Source organism: Podarcis tiliguerta (genome assembly GCF_965153285.1).
Source record: "Podarcis tiliguerta genome assembly, chromosome: 1".
Classification (NCBI taxonomy): Eukaryota; Metazoa; Chordata; class Lepidosauria; order Squamata; family Lacertidae; genus Podarcis; species Podarcis tiliguerta.
The window spans coordinates 95,071,364-95,085,172 of NC_139534.1; the positions used below are offsets into that span (position 1 = coordinate 95,071,364).

The 13,809-nt window shown below is 40.2% G+C and overlaps 1 protein-coding gene across 1 annotated transcript in view; it reads right to left on the reverse strand.

Annotated features, from left to right (window-relative positions):
- RYR3 (ryanodine receptor 3) overlaps nt 1-13,809 on the reverse strand; it is a 255,484-nt gene that overhangs the window by 147,344 nt on the left and 94,331 nt on the right. Inside the window, exons 12-19 of the mRNA XM_083449419.1 lie at nt 13,446-13,567; nt 11,683-11,851; nt 9,582-9,717; nt 7,881-7,976; nt 6,965-7,083; nt 5,750-5,883; nt 4,221-4,462; nt 2,653-2,845 (exon numbers count right to left, since the gene is read on the reverse strand). Of these exons, the coding sequence (XP_083305545.1) occupies nt 2,653-2,845; nt 4,221-4,462; nt 5,750-5,883; nt 6,965-7,083; nt 7,881-7,976; nt 9,582-9,717; nt 11,683-11,851; nt 13,446-13,567 (1,211 nt within the window). The remainder of the gene's footprint in view (nt 1-2,652; nt 2,846-4,220; nt 4,463-5,749; nt 5,884-6,964; nt 7,084-7,880; nt 7,977-9,581; nt 9,718-11,682; nt 11,852-13,445; nt 13,568-13,809) is intronic.

Here is a 13,809-nt window from a genome sequence, read left to right on the forward strand (position 1 = left end):
ATAGTAAGTCTAACTCCTGAGTAAGCATGCTTAGTATTGCTCTGCATGTTCACTTTTCAGACAACCTTGAAAATAAGTCTACCATTTTTTACTCACCTGCCTTTGGATAGTGAAAATAATCTTCCACACATGAAAAGAATGAAAGGAAGTTCCAGTTCTTTACAAAAAAAAAAAAAATCCTCTTTGCTCACATGGAGGCGCATCTTATTTGGCATAGGCAAGTAGTTGTTTACAATTGTAGGTTTTCAGGTCTCATTTAATCCATACACACATTCAAGCTCTTCAAGAAAATCTGACAATTTTAGGCCATATCACTGCAAATCCTGTTTTGGTAGCTTATCCCACTGTGGTTGAAATGGTTAAACTGCATGGGGAAAGAGCCTCAAGGTACTGCTTGACTCATTTTAGCTGTGGTTGGGTTTCAAATAATCACCCACATGGGAACTTGAACATATTACTCAAGCTTCATACATTTATTTTTGAGATATATAGTTTACCAGTAGCAAGTTTACTACTTCATTTTCCTGTATAAAGTCATTTGGTTGAAGTAACACATATGTGAAGATCTTAACAGTTACCATAGTAGGTATGATTTGCTGAATAATACTGGAGATTTTTTTTACCCTTGAGTTGATTCAGACAAATGGTTTCTAAGGTGGAAATGAAGTGGCAAAGCTACCACATACAGACTTCGCTGGCACATGAAAGAATTCTTGGGCTGATTCATATACAGCGGTGCCCCGCAAGACAAAAGCCTCGCAAGACGGAAAACCCGCTAGACGAAAGGGTTTTCCGTTTTGGAGGTGCTTCGCAAAACGAATTTGCTATGGGCTTGCTTCGCAAGACGGAAATGTCTTGCGATTCCTGGGGTTTTTCCCCCTCCCCCCCCTTTTCCCAAGCCCCTAAGCCGCTTAACAGTTGTTCGCTAAGCCGCTTAACAGCTGATCGCTAAGCCGCTTAACAGCTGATCTAAGCCACTTATCAGCTGATCTAAGCCGCTAATAGCCTTTTAGCAGCTAATCCGCTAATCCCTTAAGCCTTTAATAGCCGCTAATAGCCTTTTAGCAGCTAATCCGCTAATCCCTTAAGCCTTTAATAGCCGCTAATAGCCGCTAAACCGCTAATAGCGCTAATCCGCTAATGGGCTTGCTTCGCAAGACGAAAAAAACCGCAAGACGAAGAGACTCGCGGAACGGATTCTTTTCGGCTTGCGAGGCACCACTGTATTTGTTTGTCACGGAGAGTCACAGACTGTCTGCCTAACTACTTAGTAGATGAAGAGTCAACAAAATGATTTACCCCAATCCTTTGAAATGTTCTTCACTCCCCTGTGCTTCTGGGATTCATTTTCTTCTAGGTTTACCTCAGAGATGATCTACAAATGCAGGAAGTCTTCTCTGTCTTCTAATAGTTTTTCCAAAACATTTTGATTCATCTCTTAGTTTCCCTTTCATGCAGATTCTAGTGTATGTGACTATTTATTTGTTTATAGTCACATATTAATTATCCTGCCTTTCGGCTCCACAATGGAGGCCCCAAAATGGCAAAGCACCTCAAGAAAACTTTTATGAATATTGGCAGTAACAGAGGAAAGATACAGAGGAAAATATCATATACAAGAGCAGGAAGAGAATTGAATATTAAAGCATTGCAAGTAAATAATGAACTCACTGAAATCTAAAGTCAATCTAAAGAAACATATTTTTAATTTGCACCTGAAGACATACAGAGGAGGGACCCAACAAAATTCTTAGGGCAATATTGTCCATAACTTGGGTGCCACTATCAAGAAAGCCCTGTCCATCAAACCCACGAATCAGACCTCAGCTGTAGATGGGACGTACACTCTTCTCTGAAGACTGAAGTGTGTGAACAGGTCCATTTGGGAGAAGATAGTCTTCAGATATCATTGTTCCAAACTGTTCAGAGCAAGGGTAGGTAACATTGTGCCCTCCAGATGTTGTTGGGTTACAACTCCTATCCAATACAACTCTCGGACCAATGGCTATGCTCACTAGGGCTGATGGGAGTTACAAACAAACAATAGCTGGAAGTCACTACCTTGACTATCACTGGTTTAGTAAGTGGATGTAAAAAAAAAAAAGAATTAAAAGGAGGGATTTTTGAAATGATTATTATATAAAAAATGCATTAGAGCTTGGAAAAGGTACCAAGTCAACACCTCTGTATTGTTTTATGCAACTGAGCAGTGAAATATAAGTCATACTGATTCATCATTGTTCCTTAAATATTTTTAGGTGAGACGAGAGTATGACCTCTTGTTGCTGCTGCCAACAAAGATCTCAGTTAATGCCAAGTGTGGTGCTATGTGTAGACACTTATCCATTGATAAATGACAGAGACCTAAATCATTCCACATAGGTCATGGGAGGAAAAGAAATCATTAAATAAAAGTGGCTTTGCTCAGTGCCAACCTGGGAAGAGTTCAAACCAAAGGCGAGAGGTGTCAAAGACTCTATACTTCATTGTCCATTATCTATGAGTCAGGGTTTCAACATAAAATTGTTTTTCTCTTCAGGAGTGACAGCTGCAAAGGACCTCGGGAGAAGGATGCCATGACCACATTTGGCAGCATTCAATAAAACAGCTTGGCAAAACACAAAGTGTTATCTGAAAGAAGGGTCTACTTACTTGACACCAGCTGAGAAGCTCACCACAGGGAAAAAAAGTCCATCCGTGTTGAAGTTCTCAAACATTCCTTGCACAGGCTGCCCATTAATGCGGAAAGAAATGCTGGGTGCCCCTAAATCCAAGCAGCAGCTGACCACGTCCTCAGATGCTAGCAAATGCTGATTGACAGATGCCACCGCTCTGGGCACTCGACCTAATAAGCAGGCATTCACAGAAAGACAAGTTTTTGACTTTGAAACCATATTTGCAAAGACTTATGTGATTTTTTGGGGGGTGGCATTTCAAAGCTCATTGTTTTCTTCCGAACTCAAAATATAACCTTGCTTAAAATAAAAGAACTTCCCCAAATGACCTTGCTCCTTCATTTCTCGTCCATATGCTTCTAATTTAATAGGCAAACAAATGAGACGTATGATCAAAGCTCATAAATTAGAGAACAATGCTTAAACAAAGCAAACATCCACAGCTGGAAATTATGTCCTTCTATTTTGGCCTACACATTCTGACATGTCCACACTTCATGAACTTCAAGTTATTTTTTATCTTCTGTTCTTGCCTTATTCCATTATTTGTCAAAGAACAATAATCATTCTTCTTCAGCCCTTCATATTTCTCGACCTTGCTGCTCCACCCACCTCCTTTTTTATTCTGTTTATTTTATAAATGCTTTGCGGGAGGTTACTGTATTTTTATTATTGCATAGCTTTTCTTGTAAAAACCAATGTGAGGTGTTGGAATGAAGCACAGTATAGAAATTTAATAAATAAATATAGATCATGGTGCTCTTGCGGAAAGAGCTTTTCTGTAACAAAACATAGCATATAAATAAGACTTCAACTAATTGTAAGAAAAAGAGTATTAATGTTTCAGTAATATGCATTGAACATCCTCATCAGGCATGAATAGTATATTTCTATTCATACAAGAAGTTCAAAACTTCACTACAATGCCACTTCATTCTGTATTGTCTACGTCCCATAATCTTCAACAGGGATTTTTGAAATCTTTCTAAATTGAGGCTATATATAAAATATATTATTCTGTTCGCATGAATGTTACTAATTATAGTAAAAGCAAAAATGTATTTTTGAATTACGGCTTGGAGAGAACAGTCTTATACAAAGAAAACTCATTATCTCCCTTCCTGTTATTCAATTTCAAATAGCATGCACTTTTAAAATGCTCAATTTTCCATTTGATTTAACACAACAAAGGAGTTCTCCTATACAACTCCCCTGAATTTAAATTGGGTTTGCATGTGGAATGTAAGCACAACAAAACAAAAGGGGAAAAAAACCTAGCCTAACACATTATAAAGGCTCTGCATCCAATGTTCAGGTCATATTCTGAGTGGACCAATTTAAATCAATGAACTGACATTGGATATCACTTTAATTCTTTTGTGCCTGCTGCTAGCTTACTGTCAGCATTAATCTGTTACTCTTGGCACTTGAAGAGCTAAAGAGGTGCTTTTAAGAGGGCCAACATGTTTCATTAAAAAAACAACTCCCTACTTTGAGAACATTGACATTGTTTCCTCCTGTTCAGAGTTTTAAGTTAGTTCTCACCAGACCATAGATGAAGTCCATCAAAGCCATATGAGTATAGGTCATCACCAACACCGTTGCCTCCCCAGCCTTCCCCACCTCCAGGATAAGGAGCATAGCCTAAAGCTGAGGCCCAGCCAACCCGTAGGTGTGTAGGTTTTGCCGTCAAAAATGGATCTACTTGATCAATTATTAGTTCAAAGTACCATTTCTTATATTGTGCTGAGCCATCAGCAATTCCAAGAAATATGTTTGGCCTCATGCTAAAAGAGAACAGAGAACAAAGAGTGTGTAAAATGCACAGTATTATGTCATCTTTGGATTCCCACATTGGGGAAAACCTTAATAATTATGAATAGTATATTTATCCAGATAAAATTAAAAATAGTAGAGAAATCATATAAGAAAAAACTGTTTCAGAGTTACCTAACAGGCAACATTTGGTAATGCACATAATTTTAATAATAATATCGTTGTTCGCAGGGTAAGCAGTTTTGTGCTTGGGGTACTCAACTAAAAGTTTGAAAAATGCAGAAGACAATGTGGTGCTGCTGATATAATGCTGCTTTTGTATTAACCAGGCCCATGATCAAATACCTGCCCCACCATCATGTTCACTGGATACTTTTAGTCAAGTCACCATTTCTTAGCTTCCTCTTCCATAAAGTGTCATTGTCAGGATGCAACATAAGTGACCCTGATCCACTGAGATAAGAGTACAAAGAAATCTGAGGCTGCTGTGGTACACTTAAATATTTAGTATATTACTAAATACTGTATAAAGGTAAAGGGACCCCTGACCATTAGGTCCAGTCGTGACCGACTCTGGGGTTGCGGCGCTCATCTCGCTTTATTGGCCGAGGGAGCCGGCATACAGCTTCCGGGTCATGTGGCCAGCATGACTAAGCTGCTTCTGGCGAACCAGAGCAGCGCACGGAAATGCCGTTTACCTTCCCACCGGAGCGGTACCTATTTATCTACTTGCACTTTGAGGTGCTTTCGAACTGCTAGGTTGGCAGGAGCAGGGACCAAGCAATGGGAGCTCACCCCGTCACGGGGATTCAAACCGCCGACCTTCTGATCGGCAAGTCCTAGGCTCTGTGGTTTAACCCACAGCGCCACCCGTGTCCCAAAAATACTGTATACTGTATTACTAAATTACTATATACTGTAGACATACAGTATAACCCACCTTCCATCATGGAACCCAAAGCAATATACATATTGGTTCCCAGGCAGGCGCTCATCCAGCCATTGACAAGACACAGACTTCTACAGCTTCAGCAAGGTGGTAGTCTCATATGTCACATCAATGGACTATGTGTCATTCACATGAAAATCCCTTTGAGCTGTGAAAACATGCTCAGGATCACACTGCACATTAGGAGCAGTTGGCATGGTGAGATGATCCCTGACATACATAGGCATTACTGATGCCTCTTACCAGGAGAGTGCATAGGCAAGACAACAAGAAGGCTGGGACTGTTATAGAGACCTTTCATTAGGTAAAATCTAATAAAGAACACACAGTCACATGCCACCGATCCTACCTTGTCACATCATTCACAAGCCGTGTTTGCAAGAGCAGATCTCTTCGAGGAAGGAGATTGTCACAGATTAAGTTCTGATTAGCGCGCACCGCTACTCCATTACAAAGACAAAGAGAACAAAGCACATCGAGAACCTGGAAGACATTATTAGAAGCTAGCCTTGCTACATTCAGTACATGACACGACACTGGCTCAAGCTCTTATAACTTATAATTTTAATTCTAAGGGAAACAATCTGAAACAATCGGCCACTTTGAACATCAAAATAAACCATGGTTTGCCATGTCACAAAGGAGCCACAGTGAGACTTAGGCTCACGTGCTACTCTTCCCCTCCACTAGCAAAAACGTTTTCTGTGTTGATTAAATCCAGCTGAGCATTTCATTTGCTGGTTTTAGACAAAATGACAAGCTGTGATTAATCAAAGGGGAAGTGAACGCTTCCAAACTCATCCTGGTGGTTGGAGTGGAGGAAATGGGGCTGTGGAGCGTGTGGGTTGAGGGATGAGGGATGTGGGCAGGACCTGGAAGAGGAAACGAGCCAGTGGATGAAGAGGCTACAGGTGCTGCATATGGCTCACAGAGCATATGGCTTAAAAATGACCATATCAAAGCCAGTGCAGACACAATGGTGTTTTTTAAACACCCATTTATAAATCAGGTATCAGATCCATAAATGTGTGCCCTCTCCTCTTGGATCTCCCTTCCCTAGAGAAAATTATTTCTTCCACTTAACCGTAGTAGAATAGTTCATTAGCACAGGCAATAACTAAAAGTGAACAGGATTTTCACTTAAATCAGGAACTGAAGTGTGGTTTTGTACTGAATTTCAGGTCCTTGGCTGAAGGTGTCTACAAACTGCTTAACATTTGTAATGGGCAAGGGGATTTGCACCCATGGCTGTAATAATCCAGGGACTGTAACTGTGGCAATCAGCACACATCCCCTGAAACCAGAATGTAGACAGGAGAGCATTATGTCTGCATTGGCTCAGTGTTTGCTTATAGTGCACTAGAACATTATCTAAGGAATTAAGCTTTAGCATAAACAGAGAAACGTATCTATATTTTGAATTCACACTTGTACTTTGTTTGCAAACGTACAGGTTTTCATTATGTGGTTGCTTCTTTTTTTAACACATTATACGGGAGATATTATAAAGACCCATGTGTTTCGTCTGCAGGTTAATGACACATCTTGCTTTTGCCAAGCATACCTTATGGTTGCGCCCATGCTTATCCAGCAGCGAGATGATAGACTTGATGTGGCCTTCTTCTATCAAATTTAAAGCCTCTGGGCTTTCAATCAGGATGCAGTGCAACACCTCCAAAATACCTGTACGAATGCCACAGGCACACACATCATCTTAACATCTTAAGGAGACAGCGTACTGCACAAAATTCAAAGACTGAAGAAAATAACATCTTAAGGCAAAGGAAGAAAATACCTCCACATTCTTAGTCTATTATCTCTCTAGCCTATAAATGATGAAGTTACTGAAATAGGCTTTGGGGAGAAGAAAAAATATTTAACTTAGCTCTCAATTTTCAAAAAGCAATAAATTACTAAACACACAATATAGGGGAAATATAAATACTTCTATTCAAACAGTGTCTTTATCAGAAAGCAGCAAAGTCGTAAATGAAGAACAAGGTTCAATTGGAGGCCGCTTTTGAAACTGATCCATCAATATGGGTTGCATTTTGCACTTCAGAAAACATAATAAAATGTCCACATTTAAGAAGCATATAACCTTGCTATTTAAATATGTTGAATGAGTATGTAACCACAGATATTTATTAATTCACATTTTCTATGTAGAATTGTAGATTAACTAATAAATACTCAGTACAATTGAAACTAATATCTTTAAATACAGTCAGAGTCGCCAGTGGTCTTTTCAGAGGCTATCAGAAGGAATAATAGCACATTGGCAAGTCACAGGTATGAGTAGAGCAGGGAGGGGCAGAAAAGTATCCTATTGAAATATATTATCTGTATGAAACCACTCTGAGTCAATAGCAGATTATCTGAAGCATGTATGATACTCTTTAGACATTGTATAAATGGCCTGTAGACTGTATACACACATTAAAACTGGTAGCTGATTTATATAAAATGAAACATCTTACCTGAGGAAGATTCTAGTCTATCTAATTTACTAATTAGCCAATCAAGATTATTTGAAAACTGAGCACAATTATTTCTGTTACCACGAATGAGAGCAGCTGAAAGAAAAATGTGAGATGAAGGGTCAATTCTGAGTTGAAATGCTTTAGAGGTATTAAAAAAAAAAGACTGTCATCTCTCTACCAAATGCCTGCAGATATTTCACTACCTAACCAGTTATAATTAACATGACTTATAGAACAATGCTGTGGGCATATAAGCTCCACTGATTTCAGTGACTATGGGCCTAAGTGGACAAGGAATTGGTAATGGTTTATTGGAGCATTCCAATATTAAAGTCCCAGTAGGTATCAAAAGTTACTGACACTGGATAACCATTTGATATCATCGAGCCATCACTTATAGATCTGACAAACTAAACGTACTTATATACTGCTTACATTGCCTGATGTCTAATGCACAATTTTCATATAAACATTGAGAACAGAAAACACTGTAAGCTCTTCCAGTCCTCAATAAATAGCAAGAATAACAGCAATTTTTGAAATTGCTGTTGGCATTACAAATGTATTTTTAGATTAAGTGGGAGAGGGACTTCTCAGTGAGGGAGACTGGGCCACAGCACTGATCTAGTACAGCTATGTTATTTTTCACCGCTATATGTCATGGCCTTATAGACAATAGTTTATCACACACACACACACACACACACACACACTACTAATTAACAGTTTAAATAAAGCCAAGATCTTTGCTATGATGGGGAAAGGGCACTTCTAAAGCTGCCTCTAATTTTCTCACATATCCTAGTGGGAGGATTTTCCACAGCTGCAGGCAGGCTGACAGAATGCTGAAAAGTGGCCCTTAAGTCCACCCACTAATTTAAAGGCACTATAGAATACATAATTATTATTCTGCAGCAGCAGCATCTGTACATGGAAAGGTCAGTAGTCTTCAGAAGGCTGAGATAAACAAGGGAACTTAATCACTGCTCCACAATAGTCTGCTATCTATCATAGCCACGACCGATGGAAAACTTCAGTGTGAGGATGGTGGCAGTACTGCCCAGGAAAATATCACCAGAATTAAAGTGGAAACAGGGCGTTAAGTGTTTTTGATTTCCTAATGAGCAGGCACACACCATTATGGTCTTGTGGGTTTTCTTATAATTTGGGTGCAGGAGCCTTCAGTTGTTTTCATCTCCCTTCCTTGACTCTCTCTATAGACAAGTTAATTCTTTTGGAATCTTACAAGCAAGGGACACTTTCCCAATAAAACGTAGGAATAGCCCAGCGATTTGTGGAACAGGCTCTTCAAAACGCAAAACTACATTACAATATCTTTAATTACATGTTAGAATAATTAGGATCTGAGCTTGTGGGCCATTTCTGAAATGAAGATTATGAAGCTCTTCATATTGCATTGAATGTATTTGTATCAAACTGTCAGTTAGCGCCTCTGCGCCATATAGCATACATCAACATAAAGTAAATAATATACGTAGGTTATTTGTTGATAAGGGAAATTATTCTACCATAAGACCCCTGATGGATCAGACCCATCTAATGAGACAGTCTGTGTCCCATACTAGCCAACTAAATTATTATGGGAAGTCCACAAGCAGCTCTCTCTGTCTCTCTCTCTCTCTCTCTCACACACACACACACACTCACTCACTCTCTCTCTCCAGCTGCAGAACTAACCTAGCAATTTGTAAAGAAGATTCAGAATTTCTTTCCATGCCGCACCATTTTCTTCTCTACCAATCCCTGTAAAGTGAGCAGTGCTATAGTAGACGTTTAAACGATCAATGCAGTTCAAGACCAGTGCCAGCATCCCCTGTAAAGACATCAGATAAAAAATATATGTGCATATGCAAAAATTTATTCCTTTGTGTTTAAAATGCATCTCAAATACAATATGGAGCTTAAAAAAATTACTGGGTATATATGATTCTTCCCTTTCCCAAAGTAACATACCCAACGGTGACCTGAATTGGGAAGACTTGTGTATGCCATTAATAGTGCCACATATAATCTCTCCTATATTGCTAATGGCAGCTCAGTGCATGTTAAACATGGTTGATTTTCAGCAAAAAAAAAAAAAAAAAAAAAAAATGCCAGAGAGTCATCCACACCATACATTTTTAAAGCATTATTATACCATGTTAACAGTCATAGAGAATTATGGTAACTATAGTTTGTTTAGGGTGCTGGGAATTGTAGCTCTGTGAGGTCAGCACCCTTAATGAACTACAGGTTCCCAGAATTTCTCAATAATGGTATAATAGTGTTTTAAAAGACGAGTGGGGATGTAGCCAGTGTCTCATTTGGCCCCCACTGGCCTATTCCTTGTATGCAGTGACATATAGTGGCCCAGTTTCATGCTCCCAGGCTGAGAGCTCATCCACATTTCCCTTTGTCCTATACCTAGAAAGCAAGGGTCCAAGCAGTTTTGCCTTTGCCCCACCATTTCCCCCTGGAAAGCCCACTGTTTAGCACTAAATCAAAACAAATGGTAATCCTTAGAAAAGCTGGTGGCTGTTTGTTCTGATTCAGTGCTAAACCATGGGTTTTCCTGGGGGAAAGCCAAGGGATAAATGGATGTGTAGATGAGTCCTTAGAAAATAAGCAGCCTGAACATAAGGAGCAAGATTATTTCATTGCTCTGTGGAAACCATGCTTGGTTCTTCTGGGTAATAGCCAGGAGCATTCTAAGCAGTACATATGAGCAGTCAAGAGCTGCCAAGACAGGGAGGAGGACGTTGAAAGAGGTCCACTGTGTCTATGATGATCACATCCTACATGACAGATGGAGCATGACCAACCACCTTTTTATGATTTCCATATTGGAACTATAAACGGACTCTACCCAACACAATTATTTTTTTTTTTAAAAAAAATATTGCTAATCACTATTTAAAGGTCAATATTCCACTGTGGGAGGCAGTGGAAGACAGGAGTGCCTGGTGTGCTCTGGTCCATGGGGCCACGAAGAGTCGGAAACGACTAAACAACAACAAATTCTGAAAGTTAAGTATTTTCAGACACCCTAAATTTATAAAGCACCTTTTTGTGGAACTACTAGAAATCTCAGAACAATTAAGTAATGAGGCATATTAAGAATTTGTGTTAAATAAAACACTTTAACCTTAGATGGTGTTGGGCAGAAGCACACTCCCTTTTTGTGTGCCTCCGTTTTGCTTTGTTAATTGTCCCTCCCATTGACATCAGTGGAAAGAGGAATTACTATATCGGTTCCAGGTCTTTCTGTTGAGATTTAGAATCAGAGTGAGCATTTTCCGCTAAGGATATAGTAAGATCCCTGCTGGATCAAGCAAAATGCCCATCTAGACAAGCGTTCTGTTCTCACAGTGGCCAACCAGGTGCCTACCAGACACTCACAAGTAGGACATGAGCACAACAGCACTCTCTACACTTGTTTCCCCAGCAACTGGTATTCAGAGGCTTACTATCTTTGAAACTGCAGGTAGTATGCAGACACCATGGCCAGCAGCCATCTATAGTCCTATTCTCCATGAATCTGTATAATCCCCTGTTCAAGCCATCCAAGCTGCTGGCCATCGTTACAACTTGGGGTAGTGAATTCCACAGCTGAACTATGTGTTTAACTCTGCAAGGGTGAATAAACGTAGTAGGATGGTCTGTCCCCAGAAGCCAATGGACCCCTGGGGTATTTTCCAGCTTCTACAGCTGATATTCTTGTTGAAGCCTTGGTTGATCTGCAGAGATGAGTTGGTCATTTGACAGGATTGCAGTAAAAACACTCTGAAGCTTTTCTAACCTCTTCCTTGAATAGATTCTGTCTGTTCTTGAGTGAACGAAGCTTATTTTGTTTATCTTCATGTTCTAACTCTTCTTCTGGAGGCAGAAAATATGTTATCAAGTCTTGCAGAGTCTGCAGTACCTCTTCAATAGGCAGAGTGATAGGAGTTGAAGTTCTGTTGTTTCCACTAAGAATCAATAGGCAATATAAGTAAATTAGGGTCAATCATGATCAGTACTAACCAAAACAATCATAATTATAACATTGTTTCTGTTTTTAAGTATAGCTCCTCTTTCACCCACGTGGGACGCGGGTGGCGCTGTGGGTAAAACCTCAGTGCCTAGGACTTGCCGATTGTATGGTCGGCGGTTCGAATCCCCGCGGCAGGGTGCGCTCCCGTCGTTCGGTCCCAGCTCCTGCCCACCTAGCAGTTCGAAAGCACTCTTAAGTGCAAGTAGATAAATAGGAACCGCTTTATAGCGGGAAGGTAAACGGCGTTTCTGTGTGCCGCGCTGGCTTGCCAGAGCAGCTTCGTCACGCTGGCCACGTGACCCGGAAGTGTCTTCGGACGGCTCATGGCCTCTAGAGCGAGATGAGCACGCAACCCTAGAGTCGGACACGACTGGCCCGTACGGGCAGGGGTACTTTTACCTTTACCTCTTTCACCCAGAGTATTAGGTACTACCTGGTCCAGAAATGGATAGTCTAAAAAGGGAGAGTGTAACTTTCATATGGGATCATTGACCAGAGACTCAGGCACCAGAGAAGCACCTCACCACCCTTCAGAAAAATGTGATTTATACAGGGATCATTACATTCAAAATACAAAGACAAGGGGGCTAAATGGCTTATAGCATGATGAAAAGGATGGACCCTCAAGCACAATTCATTTGGAAGGAAAAAAGATTGCCTAAAGCATCTCTCTTACATGTGTTAATAAGCTTACCAATGCCAGGATGTTTGTATTAATACCAGCACTGTCTTGCTCACTGTAATTATTTAGCTTTAAAGTAATGACCACTGTCCGTTCTTTTTGCGTTTTAATTACCAGTCTGACCCCACTCCTCTATATCTGCCCCAGCCATGTGAATCTATGCAAGTGAATTTATGATTACACGTCATGTGTCCATGAAAGTTTATACACCATAATCAGTTTGTTCACTTCTAAGGTGCCACACATTATTATTTTTAATTTTGTCTACTTCAAAGTAACTTGTAACTCAAATCTGTGGACAGAGAAGACACTGAAAGTCTTCAAGCTGGGGTAACTATTATAGTGTTTGTACAACACTATCGATATACATCGTGCTTTGCAGAATAAGCCGTCAATTCCTGCAAAAAAACAACCAGTAACTGCTCATCAGTTCAAGCCTGCTGAATTGGCTGCATGACAGAGTTTCCCTATGGGCAACTCAATCACACAATCCATCCCTGCCGAAAGCAGTTTCACCAACCCTAGTTGTGGGGCTTAGGAAGTGCTGCTTAAGGGACTTTTGACAGTGGGCAGGACAACACCTCTGCCAATCATTTGATGTCACAATGACATCATGCAATTTACAGGGGTGGTTGTCCCATCTATCTGTCCAAGATGTCCCATGGGGTTGGGAACCAATAAGGATCTGGCCCACTAGGCCAAAAAGGTTCCTCACCCCTGTTCTAAAGTCAGAGTGCGAAGAAAACAGAGAGGGGAGAGCTTAAAATAACAAGAGATGAATATGAGCAAACAGAATTATGCAGACATCACTGTGGAACAGCGTGACAGCTGAGATGGTGTGCTATACCTTATAAACTGACTAAATAATCTTGTTGTGTTGCGAATGATTCGAGCAGCCTGGGATTCTTCATGTTGACACCGTTGTAATGTGAGACCATCATCCATGTGTCCTTCTTGGTGTAATATAACCTATAATAATCAATAATGACACAGTGAGCATATTTTGTCCTTCATGCTCTTAAGTGCAATGTACCTTGCCAAAGGAATGACAAACTGATGTTATGAGGGAGGACCGGGAATGACTAGTGCCAGTCCTTATACAGATTCATACAATATAACATCCATATGATATTAAATAATACGGATAATATATTTAGCTTGAACACCAAATAGCAAGTTGGAATGGTTAGTTGAGAAAAGTGGGGAAACTG